Here is a 20,080-nt window from a genome sequence, read left to right on the forward strand (position 1 = left end):
TCTGCTGTGGTGACCCCAGATTAATAAAGGGACTAAACCGAAAAGAAAATGAATGTATAAATGTAGCCTGAAGCACGCATTTCCGATTAGCCGGGGTTGGCTACGAATTGAGCAACACCATACATTAATATTTGAATGATCTATAACTATAAAATAACACACTTCAGTTTTTCTTCCTTTGGATTAATAAGGCTTCAAGGGGAAGCAATAGAGGAAAGTGAACAGAAAGCAAAAAGAGGAAGATTACTAATCCTCTTCCCTATCAGACCACCACTTTTCTCCTGAGGTCTGTTCCTAAAAAGCCTGGTAAGAGAGGAAGTGGAAAAAGCGAGGCTCTTTGGGACCCCCATGGCAGTTGAATGACTTGACGGGCAGATAATTGTCAACCAGAGGAAGGTCAATTTCACTGTGTTTGAAGAGCAACTGCCCTCAAGCCAGCTATGGCCTTCTTAGATCATTCTTCGGGAACAATGTCTTAGGCTGGCTTGCAGCTAATGCCTTCTCTAAACCTATTAGTTTTGGAAAATGGTTTTCTCTAGAGGGCTATAGTCTGCGTTGATGGATTCTCTGGATTTATGTTGTGCAGGCGACAGGCTGATTATTTTACGTTCCCAGAACTCAAACTTGGCCTTTGATGATGTTTGTTGTGGGAAAGCACCAGGGTTACAAACAGAATGGACTGTGCGATACGTCGCTTTCTGATTGACAGGCCTCAGTGATTTAGATCATGCTGACTTCAGACGAGTCCGATATTTTAGCATTAGAAGAGATGAGACCATTACAATTTGGAGATGGAGAGAAAATTGGAAATAGGATGGTCTTGCGAGGATCATGCCGACATACTGCCCTCTCGATCAATTCTATTGCTTTCTGTTAGCGTGTGTCATATTTTATAAACTTCAGCCATAAATGGATATGCGAGGTCAGTAATGATCTTATTTTTCCACATTTGCGTGCACGACAGCTCTGTGTGAGGCCCCAAATGTCTGGGATCAAGCTGAGAGGGGGATGCTTATTTGTTTCTTTTCACAACGAAAAGTGCAATCGTTTTGAAAAAGAGAGGGAGGTAAGAGAAACCCTCGCATCTTTCATTACCTCTCCTATCTCTGTCCTTTATCGAGGATAATGAATAGCCAGTTTTGCTGTGCTGATAATCAGCTTGTAAAAGCTTGTAATTTTACTGTCTAATTTTGGATCTCTCAAGAGCTTTAAATCAAGTGCGTGAAACCCGAGACATAGCAAATGATTTATGAGGATGATTATTCCTCTTAATCATGAGTGATTGAGGGAGATTAATAGTGTGACCTACTGGCCACTTTCAGCCGCCTCTCTAGAGTTGATTAACTTAATACCAGGCCTAGATTGCCAGACTATATTGTGCTGTCATAAGAAACACGTTCGTGCTGAACCTTCAGAAGGTTGCAGGCTTGATATAGCACAAACATGGTTAGTAGTTCAGGGTGACTGTGGGATTTCGTTTTGGGGTACACACAGAAGTCTGATCATCCAGATTAAATAAGTCTAAAAGAATATCAAATTGTTTAGCTTTTCTTGTGGAAAGTGATAAAAAATGAAAGGTCATATGGTACAACCTCTCAAAACTTTTCTTAAAAAAAAATAACTGAGCAATGAACATATCTTGATATTTAGCAAAATACTGTATAAAAATGGCTAAAAGTACAGTCGCTGAGAGAGGTTAACATGCTGCAGTTCAAGAAAACACATGCAATTACAAAAAACACCAACAAATTGAGAAAAGATGTTCATCCATTTGACAGCACACATGCTGCAAATCCTCACAACGCATACACATTTAAAAAAACACACTGATTTTTCTCACAAAGCAAACAATTTACGAGAACACACTGCATTTTCTCACAACACAAAAAAAATGTTTTAAGGAGACCCTAAAATGTGACAGACCTGGCTATTTAGGTTATGGTTGTTTAGGCTAATAAAATACTAAATACAAGGGAATCAGGATGTGAAAATAAACAACAAAAACCTCACCTTTCAAAGATCACTTACAACTTCACTGAGCAAAAGTCACGGCACTGTGGTGTCTGTCACCCTTTTTTCCGTTCTTTTTGTGTTGTGAGAAAATGCAACGTAAATTGTTTCATAAATTTTTTTATTCATTTCATAAAATGCAGTTTTACTCATTTGTTTGCCCTCTAGAAAAATGCAGCACATTTTTTAATGTTTATGCATTGAGGATTTGCAGCATCTTTTGCAGCATCTTTTTTTAGTTTGCTGGTATTTTTTGTAATTGCTCATGTTTTTTTAAATTGCAGCATATTAAGCTTTCTCAGCCATCATAAAAATTTGTAATATTGTGAAATAATACTGTAAGCTAAACATAACAATTACACACACAAATACTGTATATTCCTATGAGGACAAAGCAGTTTTTCCTATATTATTATTTGTGGTTAAACTTATGGAGTCAATCTATGGCCATATAAACTTAAGCAAAATAAAAGAAAGTTTTGCAAACAAAAAATAATGTATTGAGCAAAAAAAAAAATAATAATCAATGCAAAACTGCAAAGCAAAAAATTTTTTTTTGAGAAATAAAAATAGAATTTGCAAACAAAAAAAGAACTTTGAATAAAATCAAGCAGTGCAAAAATAAATAAATATTTGCAATAATAATAAAAAACTATATATATATATATATATATATATATATATATATATATATATATATATATATTTTTTTTTTTTTTTTTTTTTTTTTTTTTTGCAAAACGTTTTTATAGCATTGCATTATAAAACCTGTCCAGTCAATTGCAATGCTCATTTTGATTTGCTGTGAATTTGCGATTCTGTTTTCTCTTTGCACCTTACGTTTCTGCACCTTTCACTTTGTGGCCCTAATTTCACACGGGGGCGGAGTCAAGGGAACTTGTGCGTTTACAGTAGGCCTGAACCTTTCTCCATTTAAGCGACATCATCACCTGGAGACACAGTATTACTAAGGTGGTCTTACAGCTCTGTAGGTCCGGGCCTGCCGTAAATGCCCAAGTCCCTTTGCTCTCTTGTCAAATCAGGGCCACAAAGTTAAATGCATAGAAACGAAGTGGAAGTTCAAAGTGCAAAGTGAAAACAGCATCACAAACCTATGGTTGACTAAAAAGCTAATTAAAATTAGTTTCGCAAGGCAATGCTATAATTTTTTTTTGCTTATATATATATTTTTTTATTGCAAAGATTTACATTTTTTTTGCACTGCTTTTCAATAATTTTTTTGTTTGCAAATTTTATTTTTATTTCTCAAAACTTAATTTTCCCTTTGCAGTTTTTTATTTTTGTTAGCAAAATGAATTTTTATTTCTCAAAAATTTATTTTTGCTTTGCGATTTTTTTAAACTTTATTTTATTTTACAAGTATAAATGGCCCCAGATTGACTCCAAATAAACTGACTACAAGGCATCTCAAGCAAGTAAACATGTTGAATTTGAAAAATACCAAATACATCAATTTTACATGTTGAAAATACTATAAAATACTTTTACAAGGGAGCATGTCATTTCTTCGCAAACTATCCATGAATAGGCCTATTGGATCAATCCTTTCACCATTAAACTGACTTATTGAAGTAAACAATGTTTGATAACTTTTCTCTGCCACTTTGTTCACCTATAGGGGGAAGTTGTGGCCTAATGGTTGGTAAGTTGGATTTGTAACCCAAAGGTAACTTTCTTTGAGCTACAATTCAACCTCACTAACCATTAGGCCACAACTTCCTCCTAAAGATGAACAAAGTGGCAGTATATTTCTAAAGTTCCTCTGCATTTCCACTTGCAGCATTGAGACTGAGATTGATGATGTTCTGAAGCTCCTCATCTTGTTCTTCAGGACTGATATTTTATTCCATCCCATTATAAGTAAAGATGCTGAATTGTACACTGTACATCCATTATATATTTCTAGTCTTTGCTCAGTATACTATTTTCAATGGTTGTTGACTTGCACCTGAATCTACTCTCAGCATTTGTCTGTTATATTCTTTAAGCATAATTTCCGTCCATACCTTCCATCAACCTTCTTAAAAATAAATCAGCATTCTGTTCTGATCTCAAGCTTAGGCAAATAATTGAGAAACCACCAATCAAAGGCCTCATTTTTAAGATGTCATTATGTACCGTAGACTTTTTACAAAGTATTTTACAGCATTTTGAAAGTACAAAAAACAAGACACTAAAGTATTTTGATACAAAATATTAAGCCATTTTCATCAAACCTAACAAATACAAATTACAAAATACTATTTTGTATTTAAAATGCATATTTGAAATACAAGTATCATAAATACTGCCCATCCATGTGCATTATATTTCTCAAGTGTGTTTGGTTATCCATCCATCCATCCATCCATCCATCCATCCATCCATCCGTCCATCCATCCACCCATCCTAGACATCACGTCACACTGCTCTTAAAACTGAAATGGTTCCATGGTCTGATTGTGTCTGTCTTTTCAGACAGGGGACAGAGAGTGACAGTGCACTGGATCTCTCACAGTACAGCACAGCAAGAGCCTGAAACAGCATTTAAGGTAAGGCGAAGATAATAATATATACACTGCTCAGCCAAAAAAAGTCACTATTTGGAAGAAAGCAAATATTTAAGAGCCCGTCACTGGATTGTTATTGCAGTGCTTGATATAAAATTTATGGCATATCATATGTTTGGCAGTATTTTTTTAACTGATACAATTTGTAAATTTAGGGTTTTCAAATAATCTCAAATACTTAATGGACGATATGATGATGGTTTGTAATCTATTATGTGATTAAAGATGTGATTTTCCAGCTTGTGGCCAATTACTATAATTTTTTTTCTAATTGACCTCTTGTGCCATGGTTCAAAATCAGGCCCAGCAAGTTTTGTACTGCTCGGCCTTTGTCAGCCTGGTCTAATGGCTGGGACACACCAAGCTGACGGTCTCCTCTAAACATCTGTCAGGCTAGCTGGTTAGGTGTGTGTGTTCCATGTGTCATCTTTTGTCGGGCCCACATCAATGGGAGTTTTCCCCAGTTCAGTTGGTGAAAGAGAGCACTTTGATTGGCTGTTTAGCTACAAATCAGAGCGCTGGGACAGAACTTTTTTAAATTATTGAAAACCATTTGGATTATCAAATTATCAGACATATTTGCATGAGCAAATCCCTCTGTGGTGAGTAAGTAAAATAGTACTTAATTGCTGCTTACTTCACTGTTTGTATGTGTGCAGCACTAGTTCTGGATTCTCTTTGTTGAATGACAATACAGACTACTGCCACATGGGGGTATGGAAATTTCTTCATCTTTTTTTGCACATAGGTCACATAGGGCGCATCCTTTCATATAGTCACAGGATGTATGTTCTCGTTCTTGTCTCAGCCACCTTTAGCATCTCTGCATCCTGTGAACATGAATTGAAACTGACTTGTAGACAAGTGCTGCCAGCTCTCAAAGATTCATGTCTGAATGACGTACAGTTTGTTTGAACTAAGTACAGTTTTTCCCTTGTATATATATATATATATATATATATATATATATATATATATATATATATATATATATATATATATATATATATATACAGTTGAAGTCTGAATTATTAGCCCCTCTGAATTATTAGCATCCTGTTTATTTTTTCCCCAATTCCTGTTTAACGGAAATATTTTTTCAACACATTTCTAAACATAATAGTTTTAATAACTCATTTCTAATAACTGATTTATTTTATCTTTGCCATGATGACAGTAAATAATATTTTGCTAGATATTTTTCAAGACACTTCTATACAGCTTAAAATGACATTTAAAGGCTTAACTAGGTTAATTAGGTTAACTAGGCAGGTTAGGGTAACTAGGCAAGTTATTGTATAACAATGGTTTGGTCTGTAGACTATCGAATAATAAATATAGCTTAAAGGGGCTAATCATTTTGACATTAAAATTGTGTTTAAAAATTAAAAAACTGGTTTATTCTAGGCAAAATAAAACAAAGAAGACTTTTTCCAGAAGAAATTTAATTATCAGACATACTGTGAATATATATATGTATATACATGTTGCACAGCAAACATCCATGACAGCTTTTAACTTAAAGGGGTAGTTCAAACAAAGGTTGTTCCAAACAAGTTTTTTTTTTTTGGTTCTGTTGTACCCAAAATAAGATATTTTGAAAAAAGCTAGAAACTGCTAACTATTGACTTCCATAGTGTATTAAAGAGCCGTTATTATGCATTAAAAAAGCCATATTTTGGTTTTGGGGGTCTCCAAGGCTGATATGCATGCAAGGTCAAAAAACACTTTCATTGTCTTATAATATGCATTTATTTTTACCTAATTATCCCAATGACTCACATATGATTCGTTCAGTGATTAATTTGTTCCCAAACCTCTCCTTAGCACAATGCTAATCTGCGCTGATTGGTCTTATGACCCAGTCTGTTGTGATTGGTCGTCTGCGTTCAGCGTAAGACAGAGAGTAACACCCACCATAGCTTATCATTAATTTTGAAGTAGTCAGAGTGCAGAATGTATTTGTGAACCCAATGCAGGAGTGCATTCAAGAAATGCAGTTTAACACCAACATATTGCTCTATTTTTAACCATAACACATGTTTTGAAACTTGACCTCCCCACGTATGTAGAAACAGCTCACAGTGGCCATAGCAACGACAAACGGCAGAGGATTGCAAGCTCACAAGCGCGTTTAAATCCCTAAACAGAGCGGCATGTGTTGCTTTTTCAAAGTGGTTTTAGACGCGATATGAGAAAATAAAGAGTTAACCAGATATAGAACAAGCCACATGGAGTGGTTACAAGTAACAAAACACAATTAAAAACACAATTTGCAAGCTAGAGAAAACAAGGAGGCAACCATTTTAATCACACTTACTTACACTTGTGAAATGTAGGAAGAAGCTGATCCATGAACTGTTACTGTAAAGTTTCTGTCAAGCTCTGACAAAGTCCCATACATCAATAGTCTTTTCTGATCCTACCTTTAACAAACGGCCGATGAATCCCCTATTGTAAGCGTATAGATTGCTGAAGCACTTGACAGAAAAATGACGAGAACACAGGCTTGGGCTATAATGCTGAGGTATTTTTGTAAAAATAAACTTCAACCACTGACTCTTCACAGCCTCATCTTTGGGTAGGGAAAATAACACTAACTTTCACTCACACTTCAGAGCGCAGTGTGTTTGTGACATGATTCAACCAGGATCTGCTACAGTGTTTGTCTTCCTCTTTTTATTTCTACACTGGTTGTGGGCAGGGCCGGCGGGCGGGGGAGTTCAATAACCCTGGGCGGGGCTTGAGTTCCGTATTGAGATCACACTGACATGGCTAAAGACTCATTACCCCGACAATTCATTTAAACCACTCAAGAGTCAACTCTTTTATAGATGAATCAATAGTTTTAAACAGGGTGCACTTTCAGATTTAAGCTGTAGCTGGATATTTTACTTCACTTAGAGCTGTGTTGCACACTGCATGGAAGGTCATTTTCAAAAACTCATAATTGGAGCTCTTTAAACAAATAGGCTACTATGGAAGTCAGTGGTTACAGTTTCAAACATTCTTCTATATTTTTGTAAAACTGCAAGAACATACACATAAAATGAATGCTACAAGACAGTATAGCACCAGCAACTTATGTTCCTTTTACCATTAACAATGTTTAAAGGGATATATAATCATCGATAAAGTGATTATTTTTGTTCAGCTCTTTTCACATCACCAAAACAATACTGTCCCACAAAACAACTCAACTATTTTTATGATTTGTAATGGAATACACTTCCTTTACCTATCTGTCTCCAACTTTTATGGTGTTGTCATTTTGTTTGGTAGCTCACTTTGTATGGAGTTTACTAAGATTTGAGTGCAGTGAAGGAGAGAATGTATTTTACATAGCTTTTATCTTTTTTGTGGAACCGTGCTTCTACAAAGGCAAAACTTTAGAGTCGCAGTGTGCTTTTCTCTTACACTTGCCTTTGAAAATGCTTTTGGTTTGGTTTATGGTTAGGTTTAGGTTAGTGGTTGCTAGGTGATCTGTACCACAAACCCCGCCTTCTCGTGGGTGCGTACAAGAAGGGCATGTATCTGAAACAAAAAAACATGTAGGCTAAGACTTGTTTAAGATTTGCGAGGCTGTGAGGCTGAGTTGGTGTAAATTGAATGTAAAATGGCAAAAGATCAGGTCTGTCCATTAAGAATTGTCAAGTAAACGCTTAGCCTTTTTGTTCTAGCAGTACGTTGCTACTTTGCCAAACAATGTGGTAAGTTGTGCAAGAATGGATGTTGTTGGCTTGGAGAATTGTGGCAAAGGTTTTTCATGAAATGTAATATTAAGGTCAACACAGTGAGCTTTCTCTTCATGAGGCGGTCAAGCCAGTGCCTTACAAGCCAGTCCACTGGGTACTTAGTTGTTCCCTTTTGCAGCTGGCAGCGTCTGCATCAGTGCCAGAAAGCAGCTCCTGATAAGCACCCCAGGGTTTTGGATCTTGTTATAAGAGTTATGAAAGCCTGTAGAGGTGCTGTGTTGGTGTATACTTTAGACTCTTCCATTATGAGGAAGGTCTGAAATCCAGACAGATCTTGGCATTTGGCTTCCGCAGGTGTTCTAACATTCAGAGTTTCTAACAAGCCACTAAAAAGGTCCTGTTGGTGGAGCCAGATGATTCTGTGCATTATAGGAGACCTCCTGCCTTCTGCAGGATCTAAACGAGGCTCTTTTTTTGTTCAAGTCAATGACAAAAATCAAGTGGGGTTTCAGTCAGCTGCTTTCATCCTGATTTTAGTTTCTGTGTCCAGTTGTTGCAGGAAAAGCATTCAGTTTTTGACAGTTCTGCTGTTGGTGTGTTGTTCTGTCTACGTTTTCTTGTTTGCCCACTCTGTGGATGGTCATTAAAAACCACATGAATAATATTTATCACATCATATATACTGACCGCCCACTCTACCGGTACATGTTTTCTGTATTGACCATTGAGAACGCCACATAAATATTAGATAAAAAAATAAATAATCAATGAAGTTCTCTAGTGAGATTGCTTGACCCCCTCAGATCAATTTATTCCCATTGGCTGATTCAAATTCTCAGCTCTCTCTACTAGAATTTTCCACTCTAATGGATTGTTGCTATCCTTGAATAGTGTTTCAGTGTTACATGTTCTATAAGACATGAGCGCATATCCTTGTGCACTCTGTCTGATTTCTCAGCCCTCTTTTCTGTAATATTGACAACCGTGCTCTGTCTCTACCTCAGTGCCCTTCGGATGCATCTGACCTGCTTGGCTTGTTGTGAAACTCTTAGACAGCCTGCAAATGTCAAGCTAAATGCCTCAAATTCAGGCCAGTTGAACCTTCATGAGAATAATTACGAACATGCAATAATAATTTTTTTTCTTCATATTTTAGCTTTAAAATATTCTTAGATGTCCTGTGTTTTTGCTGTTTGAGATGCATTTTTAATTAGCATCATATTAACTCTTAATATCTTGTATTTATCTAAAATCAGTAGTTTATATTTTTATTTTTGTCAAGGATATTTGTCATTCTTCAGCAGTTGGTTTGGCACGGACAGTATAGTGTCCTCTATCTTCTGATTCATCTTATTATTATTAGTAATATTCAATTTAATTAATGTTTATTTCTATAACGCTTTTACCATGTAGATTGTGTCAAAGCAGCTTAACATAGACGTTCTAGCAGATTGAAACAGTGTTATTTCAGTTTTCAGAGTTTAGTTTAGTTCAGTTCAGTGTGGTTTAATTTTCATTGCTGAAAGTCCAAACACTGAAAAGCAAAATCCATCGATACGCAGCTCCACAAGTCCCAAACTAAGCAAGCCAGTGGTGACAGAGGTGACGAACAAACTTCACTAATTGACCAAAGTGAAGGAAAAAAAAACCTTGAGAAAAAAACATGCTCAGCTGGGGAAAACCAGTTCTCCTCTGGCCCAAACATCTTGTGCAGAGCTGCAGTCTAGGTGCCGGAGGCTGGAGAGCGCTGGACATCCACTGTGGAAAAGCTGCAGGTGTGAGAGGTCACCGACGGGTGTTCAAACTAGCCCACAGGATCAATGCGTAGACTCATCTGTCACTGGAGTTTCATGGTCTCCACTCCTTCATGACCACCACAGCATCTGCTCAGGATACGGCCTGGTCCAAGATTATGGATACCTCTAGACGTCATCAATAGTTGGCATCATCTCTTCACAGGTCTTAGATCACATCAATAGCGCTGCACAATCTCTAGAAGTCTTGGGATGAGTATACCAGGTTGAAATTGAGAAAAAAGAAAATAATAAGTATACATACGACTTATTATCATCATCATTAATATAGGATTAAGCAAATAATCTGCACAAGATGCAACTTGATCGCATTAAATGATTATTTATTTATTTTACATTCAGTTGTATTTTTTACTTACCTACTAGGTAAAAAAACTGTAAAAACACGTGTCGTCCCATTGTCCTCCCACGGTTTAGATCCACGGTTGTAATCCGCAGTTCAGAATGTGCATTATTAATATTGGTCTGTTAATAAAAACAACTGCAACAAAGCAGTTCCGCCTTTGTACGCTTCCGATTAACTTTCACATGCATTGCATGTGCAAAGACCGGTCCAATCACCTCTTAGTATATAAATCTGTTGACATCACATTTCCTCATGTGTCGGTATGTGCGTGTTGAGTTTCTGTGGGTTTCAGCATGGCAATTGAAGGAGAAACAGCGCAAATGCGCAGGTGAGGCCAAATCACAACACATTACCGTCAATGTTTCAACTCGATGTAACTTCAGACAGACAAAAAACATAACGAATGCCATTTTTGTTGTTGTTGTTTTTGTTGTTGTTGCAAAGATAGCCTAGATCAGTGGTCACTAACAGGCAGATCAAGGTCCATGTCCAGACCCAGAAGCATCCTATATGGATGCGGACATACAGCAGGTTTGTTACTTCAGTCCCGCTCCTGCTGGGTGTTCTTCTGCACCTGATCACTCCCGCTATTCACTCTGTTTACCCGCAGTCTGCTAAGAACAGTTTTCTTCTCGATGTACTGTTACCACTGAATTAAGAGAGAAGAGCCAAATGCTCTCTCTCTTTACTTAAGTTTCATTAACTATAATGGTGCTAAGTGAAACGGAGCTCTCTGGAATCATAATAAAATCATAATGAAATCATAAATATAAATGTGTTGTTGTCTTGGTAATGCAAGCATAATGTCAACAGAAGAAATCAATACTAAAAGTACTCAATCATTAGGATTTGTTGACATAATTTTTATCCGCATAATTGGTCGAGTCGAGATGTAAAATAAATAAGCTGAAATTTAAGCTTTTTCTCTTTATTTTGCCTAAACATTTTATTTGAACATTCAATTTTCAAAATGCTCTACTTTTATTTAATTAATGCGTGAACGTGCAAATCTACAGTCATGTGTGTGAAGCTGTTGCATTATCAGGTGTTTGTTAACCAATACATATGTTTATTGTTCTTTGAATTGTTCTGTAGGCATTTTTTTCTAACCATAGCACAAACCGTACCGTACCGAAACCATGATACCAAACTGTAAGTAGATTAAACCGTTGCAGAAATTATTCTGACAGAAATTTAAGAGAAGCATCATATTTTTATTAATTATCTTTGCTTTCATTCAGTAACCTAAAACATGATGCTTTTGACTCTCCAAACAGAGGGTGTCAGCTGTTGTTTTGCCACTGGTGCTGATTATTGATGTGATGGCAGCTTCTTGACATTTAGGTCCAGCTTCTGAATATGTCACCATCTGTAGAGAGAAACAACCAATCACACTGCTGGATTTGATGTAAATAGTACGATTAGTCAATTTACTAGTGCATGAATTGCTTCATGCAGCTCAACAAATAGCTGTGATATCCTTCATTGTTTGTAAGAGTTGGTGATTTCCTGTAACACTTTGCACCACAGCAACTGTTGCCAAATGCAGCAAAAACAGATCTCAATGTTATGCAGATGAGGACCAAAGTGACAACTACCACTGAGAGCGAGCAAATACTTGAAACCAACAGCTCAAAGTCTCTGCAATCTCTAGTGATTAAATAGCTGTCAGCTTGAATGCAGCGTTGTGGCTTCACCCTCACTGTTGGTGTCTCTCACAGACTCACATGTTCACTTAATAGTTGACTTCACAAATAGACAGAAAAACACATGTTTTGTGCACTCACTCATAGGCTCTGAGAATTTGGACGTTTGATTGAACTTTTGGCTCCTCTGGTGATGATGTAATGAGTCGCTGTGCTGTTTGGAGCTTGGCTGAATGCATGTCAGGCGGATGTAATTTTATACGCTGAAACAAAGACACACACACAGACACTCTTCCCTAAGGATGGGGGCAGGGGAACAAACCGCCTGCCAGAAACACAGAGTGTATGAAGGAAAAATCTTAGCTACTTATAGCTAACGAAAATCACTCTCTGGTTCTTTGTGGCTCACCAAGCATTGAGCATATGGTCTAGTATTTCCATCTTGTTTGTCCAAATTCCCCTCTCAAATATGTCTCTTGCTGACTTTCTATAGCTGAGAAGTGGGTTTAATGCAATGGCATTCAGGCATTTTAAGTGTCACTTCAGTGTCCAGACGGGTATTTCAGCATCTTGTCTGGTATTGAGTAAATCAGATTCCAAGATGTTCAAAATGTGTTTCTTTTTTTTCAGGCAGTACACTGAATGATTTATAAGAACACAGGCTTATTGGAAATATGTACTTCAACTTATAGTGCAAAAACATACTTCAACATACCTTTGACTGCTGTTTCTAGGTTAAATTAATGCTACAGTACAGTAAAACGGCAACAGCTGTGGTTCCTTTTCATTCATTTATTCATTTTCCTTCAGCTTAGTCCTTTATTTATCAGCGGTCGCCACAGCGGAATGAACCGCCAACTGTTCTGTCATATGTTTTACATAGTGGATGCCCTTCCAGCCGCTACTCAGTACTAGGAAACACCAATGCACTCTTACATTCACACACACATTCATACACTACAGCCAATTTAGTTCATCCAATTCACCTACAGCGCATATATTTGGACTGTGAAACAGAAGCACACACAGGCAACCCATGTGAACACGAGAAGAACATGTAAACTCCACACAGAAATGCCAGCTCACCCAGCCTGGACTCGAACCAGCGACTTTCTTTCTGTGAGGCGACAGTGCTAACCACTGAGCCACCATGCCGCCCGGTTCCTTTTCACACTAATGATATTTACATGGACATATCATCAACAAATAAGGGATCATGATTTTTTTCATCTAGTCCTTTGCACAACACCAAATAAACACCACAAAACAACGTTAAAATAATTGAAAACATTTGCCTTACCTGTTTATCTAGATATTGATAACTTTACTGGAATGGTCAGTTTGCTCTGTAGCTTACCTTGTACGTTGTTGCACTTGTTGCAGATAGTCTTGGGTTTGAGTTAGGGCTACACAATATATTGTTTCAGCAACGATAAAGCAATGTGTGAATTCACAATAGTCACAATGCAGTGTCTGCAGTGTTGAGCTGGGATTATAGTTTATCAAGAATAAAGACTGTACAGTGTTATTTTACATTACATTTGATTATTCGAAATATATTGTGATGGTTTAGATGTCCATGGTGTATGTGTGTTTGGATGTTTCCCAGTGATGTGCAGTGGTGGAAAGAGTACTGAAAAATCATACTCAAGTAAAAGTACCATTACTTGCCTAAAAATGTAGTGCAGAGTAAATCTGTTGTAAATATTACTCAAAGAATAAGTTAAAAGGAGCCCTTTTAAAAGTTTTACGCTGTAAAAAGCTGATGCATTCACATGTAATTTGTGGATGTGTGTAAACGTAACATTCAAGTGCATTTAGTGATTGCCCAACAGGCACATCGTCATAAGACATTATTATTAGGTTAGATTTAGGTTGTGATGTCAGGTGACCAAAATTCAATGTCTAGCCAACATCTAAAAACAACGTTATTTTGATGTCCAATAATGACATCAAATGACGTTGATATTTGGTTGATTTTAGGTTGTGTTGGAAAGTGACCAAAATCCAACGTCGAGCAAAAATCTTAAACCAATGTCATATTGACGTCAAATACTGACATTTGTTCATCAGTTATGGCAACCAAAATCCAACTTCTGATAGACGTCATAGTGGTAACATCCACGCAACCTCATTAAACGTTGATATATGTTTGATTTTAGGTTGGACGTTGGACATTGACCTCTGCCTAATATTAGGTTCTGGCGTCAACCCGATTTTTATTTCCAAACAAAATGCAACGTCCCTACAATGCTGCAATACAACATCAATCTGATATCATGTTAACGTCCTGTGCCTGCTGGGTGTTTGAGGCCATTTCAGTCATCATAGAGTAAACATCCGTCATCTACTCATGAGTGACATACATCTAAACAGTCTCTGGGTCAATGCGTGGAGTAAAAGTACCAATACCACACTAAAAATGCACGCAAGGGAGAGTAAAAGTACACATTTTTAAAACTACTTAGTAAATTACAATTCCTGAGAAAACTACTCGATTACAGTAGTTTGAGTATTTGTTGTTTGTTACTTTTACACCACTGGTGATGGGTTGCAGCTGGAAGTAAAACATCTGATGGATAAGTTGGCGGTTCATTCCACTGTGGTGACCCCAGATTAATAAAGAAACTAAGCTGAAAAGAAAATGAATGAATGAATGCTCGACTCTCCAGAGAACCATAAAGCACTGCTTATTACACGTTTATCTTTGTTTTATCCATCAAAACCTTACTAATGGTTGCCATTTGTTGGATTTACTCTGCTACAAAAATATCCAGTCAATCTAAATTAATAATTTAATTTAAAATAGATCTATTCAGGCCATCTGTTGAATTTGTTTTCATATCGCAATATATTCATTAATTTTCCTTCGGCCTAGTCCCTTTATTTATCAGGGGTCGAACTGAACTGGAATGAACTGCCAACCTATCCAGCATATGTTTTACACAGTGCATGCTGCAACCCAATACTAGGAAACATCCATAGACACTCATTCACACACATACATTACGGATAATTTAGTTCGTCAATTCACCTATAGCACATGTCTTTGGACTGTGGGGAAACCGGAGCACCCAGAGGAAACTGACTAGAACACGGGGAGAACATACAAAAATCTACACAGAAATGCCAACTGACTCAGCCGGGACTCAACCTTCTTGCTGGGAGGCGACAGTGCTTGCAACTGAGCCACCATGTCGCCCATCGCTATATACAGTATATTTAAGAAAAATAAAATATCATAATGTCAGATTTTTTCCAATATCGTCTAGCCCTAGTTTCAGTTTCACAAAACAGGTAAAAGCAGTATAAAATCTACATTAGGTATAACTACATTTAAACCTGTCAAGTAACATTTGCTTTTGAAAACACTATTAGTTGTGTTAAGGAAAGGGTTTAGGTCAGTCAGTTGTGAGGTGATCTGTACGGCAAGCCTCAGCTTCTCATGAAGGTCTACAAACATGTAAAAGATACATATATCAAAACATACCTTAAATACTTTATGTATTTCACTTTCACATAAATGTGGACATGTAGACTCTAATGTAAAAGTATCTGGTGCAGCGTATTTTATGTTTAGCAAAAATGCAGGCTGAGGCATGTTTTTCCAATGAGTCTGGGTTGATTTATAATTATTACACCAACAAGAGCCAAGGAAGATTAGTTTTATTTGATATCTGACATAACAAATGTCCAACACTATCATCTAACACTTAACATTCACCACATTCATGAGGTCAGTATACAGAATACTGTAACTGTTCCAGTCTTAGATTTTTTCATTCATTCATTTTGTTTTTGGCCTAGTGCTTTTATTCATCAGGGGTCACCACAGCGGAATGAACCGCTAACTTATCCTGCATATGTATTACACAACGGATGCCCTTCCAGCTGCAACCCAACACTGGGAAACACCCATACACAATCTTTCACACTTATACACTACTGCAAATTTAGCTTACCCAATTCACCTATAGCACATGTGTTTGGACTGTGGGGGAAACCAAAGCCCCCGGAGGAGACACGGGGAGAACATGCAAAAATCACACAGAAATGTCAACTGACCCAGCTGAGGCTCGAACTACCGACCTTCTTGCTGGAAGGAGATTGTGCTACCCACTGCGACACCATGATTCCTTGTCTTGAGGAAAATATTTAGAAAAATATTCAGAAAACCTTTTTCATCAGTTTCCCCTCATATTTTATGTTTTTTGCTTTGTGGGACTGTATTCTGCTGGGAAATATTGTTGTGGACCTGCCATGTTTGGCCTGAGCCACACCGCCCTTGATGGCAACAAATTTTGCAGTCCTTCCAACACAGAGCATGATGGTACCACAGCATGCCATAATGGAATGATGCCTTTGGGTGTTGAATCTGATCCAGTGGCTCTTCTAAAATGTGATACCTACTTCAAAATGTGTATTACAAAGCGTAAATAATCTGATTGATGTTTCTTAACCCTTGTTTTATTTTATTTTATTTTATTTTATTTTATTTTATTTTATTTTATTTTATTTTATTTTATTTTATTTTATTTTATTTATTTTATTTTATTTTATTTGTTTTTTATTATTATTGCAAAGCAATTAACATCAGTAAAAGGAAGTGCAAATAGAGTAAATGTATCTGTTCTAAATACTACTCAAAGTATGAGCTAAACATAGCCCTTCTAAAAGTGCTCAAATATAGTGTGTAGTCATTATTAAGCTGTAAAAAATATTCCACATTTTCTTTTAAAGGACACCTATTTTACCCCTTTTTCAAGATTTAAGATCAGTCTTTTGTGTCTCCAGAATGTGTCTGTAAAGTTTCAGCTCAAAATACCCATCAGATTATTTATTATAGCTTCTGAATAGTGGAGTTTTCTGCTCTAAACACAATGGAGCTGTTATTGTTGCCTGTGCCGTTAATGCAAGTAAGCTATTTCTCCCCACCCACCATTCCCACGTGCCTCAATCTCGGCCTTGGCTGCGTCAGACAAACAGCACAGTGACAGACATGAAGGAAGCAGATCTCATATAATGTTTGTGAGAAATACTACAGTAAGAACTTTACCAATGAGTATTTGATGTATTTGTTGTAGAGTTAAATTAAGCCTTTCTGCAATGATGAGTCACCTACAATGTCATCACAAGATTCACGCACACACACAGACACACACACAGCGGACACACACAGCTTTACCTTTGCACTGTTTTTACACAGCAAATATGACAGGATACAGATTAATATCCACTGCTGTGTGGATATCCGTTATGTTAATGTACAAAATAAACCTGATTTAACAACCACAAACCGGGATTGAACTTGCACTTCCTTTTACTTCTTTTATAATTGTACTGACATGTGGCTGTGGTGGTAAAGTAAAGCTGAATTAAATCACTATAATTCATTACACACATGCACTTTTAAAAACGTGTTAAACTTGAAAAACTCATTCTTGATCACATTTGATGATTGATTGATGATCACAGAGAGCTAAACTGATCTTTTAATCACAGTTACTTTGCGCACCTCCTGTCTTGTAGATATGATTATATGCATTACTACGGAGACATGTTAATATGCAGCTGTCAATCATTTCGGTAGGCGGGATAACCGCACTCCTGCGTAACGTTGTGGTGGGCCTCAAAATCACTGGGATTTGTATCCTATTTTAACATCAGGAAATTAAAAAAAAGAGACTTATTGTCTTTATATCACCCCAATAAGACTGCAGACACACTATACCTACACACAGTTCTGTCTAAACAGCTTACAAAAGATTTCATCATAGGTGCCCTTTAAGTTTAAGTCCAATTATTTGCCATTCATGGACTATACATTTAAAATGTGAGACAAATTTAAACTGAAAAACACATTTCATTAATATATGTACCTGTAATAAGCCAACAGAAAGCAGGTCTGTGCATGAACATGCGGAGTGAAATCTGTCTAACCATAAAAGCAAAAAAGACTGTCTGATGTGATTTTTCTATGTGCAGTTTGATTGGAATGGGCTAATTATTCTACGCTAAGAGGGAGGCATACTATATTGCTGTTACACAATCTTACCTGTTTTGACAAAATAAACAAAAAAGCTTTAAAAAATGTTTTAATTAAATCAATAAATTGTAATCAAAGCTTGCATTTAAATCTACATTCTGGTGCCACCCCTCGAGCGTTACAAATATTAATAACAGAAGATATTTCAGGATTGTGTGCCAGTTGAAAGAGGAGTATGCATTGAGATCTTTTCCATGAATATTAATAATTACAGTTGATAACCTTTTTATTACCAAGCACATCCCACACATTATGTTCTCATTTATCTTCTATGAAAGTCAAAATAACAGACACGAGTGCTTTCTTCTGCTCCACTGGATTATTTAACATGCCCTGTTCATGTGAACACATCACTGCCTTCTCCATATAGTTTAACTACAAGAGATTTATTATTTTGAATTATTGTTATTGAGAAACTAAATTGCAAGCTTATTTACAAAAAAATATTTAAAAAACATATTGGTATTAAGTATTTTTCACTACAAGAACAGTTATAACCCATCTTTTCTCTGATCTACAGTATAAACAATATTCCCAGTAAATTTGAAGATGAATAGTACAGATGAATAGAGGAAGGGAAGAAAGAAAGTCTTCTTAAGACCTGCAAAAAAGGTTTTGTGAGTTCAGGGTTGTTTTAGAGCAAAAACGTATATACTTATAAACTTAAATCATTAAAAAATCTTAATTATAAAACAAACAATTAGACTTCAGTACCAACTGTTTAAAAAAATGAGATGAAAAGATAAGTAAAAACAATGAATGTAATGAAAGCTATAACAAAATAATAATAATGGGAGTGTCACAGATGCTCACTCGAAAAATGCTCAGCTTGCAGGAGTTATCAAAAAATACATATTTATTTACATTATTTGCACTCACAACAAGGAACTGGAAGTGGAAACATCAATCACAACAGGAACATCAAAATGCTTGACAGGTAGTGTGGCAATACAATACTCGACTCAGACTGAACAGAACACAGGAGTATAAATCCACAAGACATAATTGAACTGAATACAAACTGGGGGAAAACACAGGTAGAGATACTGAAACATTACCACATGGCAGGAAAACAGAACAAAGGAATCACATGACAAACAGAAAGCATATGGAGCACGGCACATGGTGAATCACATGACATAAACACAAGCAGATGCAAACACACAACGAGGACACCAGACTGTGACATTACCCCCCCTTTTAAAGGTGCGACTATGCAATGAATCACAGGTGGGCAGACCCAGGACAGGAGCTGGAAGACAAGGAGTGGAAAATGTGGCCAGGGAGGAGAGACAGGACGGAGGAGCTAGGAGAAGAGCTTGAGTAAAAGGAGGAGGACAGAGAGGAGACACCAGAGGAAGGAAGCAGGAAGGGAGCTGGGGCAGGAGCACTAGGACCCAGGACACAGCAAGGAGGATGGCCCAGGGCGAAGTCAAAGGAGGGAGGCACCATGAAGGAGGAGTGGCCTCCGACTCCAGGGGACCAACGGAGGGAGATGCTGCTGATGTAGGTGGAGCCCAAGGAGGGACAGAGAGCCGCAGTGCAAAGGTGATGCCGAGGTCCCGGAGGGCCAAGGTCAACACAGCTGGCAGGACAGAGGGACAGCGCGCAGCCAGAGGAGTGGAGTCCAGAGGTGTAGGCAGGGCTGCAACTGACAAGGAAGAGCCGGAGGGATGAAAGAGCCTAACAGAGCTAGTGGGCTGACGGCCTTTGGAGGAGACGAGGGAACCAACATGGAGCCTTAGAGTCGGAGGACCGAGGCAGAGTCTGCAGCTCAGAGGACGGAGGTGATGTTGCCGGGTGACACCGTCTGGATGGTGATGCAGGCAGGCAGGCCCTCAGAGAGACGGAGCTTGAGGGTGAGCTGGGGGGCTGGCTAACTGTAGCGGTGCTGTAGCTGGCTGACTGGTTGCAGACATTGGCATAAGCAGAGGTGGAGAGGGAAGATTGGGT

General features: G+C 37.5%; 1 protein-coding gene across 1 annotated transcript in view; it reads left to right on the forward strand.

The window, feature by feature from the left end:
* The window catches only part of adam19a (ADAM metallopeptidase domain 19a), a 218,183-nt gene that overhangs the window by 32,113 nt on the left and 165,990 nt on the right, over positions 1-20,080 (forward strand). The window contains exon 2 of the mRNA XM_056462266.1: positions 4,489-4,562. Within this exon, the coding sequence (XP_056318241.1) occupies positions 4,489-4,562 (74 nt within the window). The remainder of the gene's footprint in view (positions 1-4,488; positions 4,563-20,080) is intronic.

The sequence above is a fragment of the Danio aesculapii genome, chromosome 7 (assembly GCF_903798145.1).
Source record: "Danio aesculapii chromosome 7, fDanAes4.1, whole genome shotgun sequence".
In the NCBI taxonomy this organism is placed as follows: domain Eukaryota; kingdom Metazoa; phylum Chordata; class Actinopteri; order Cypriniformes; family Danionidae; genus Danio; species Danio aesculapii.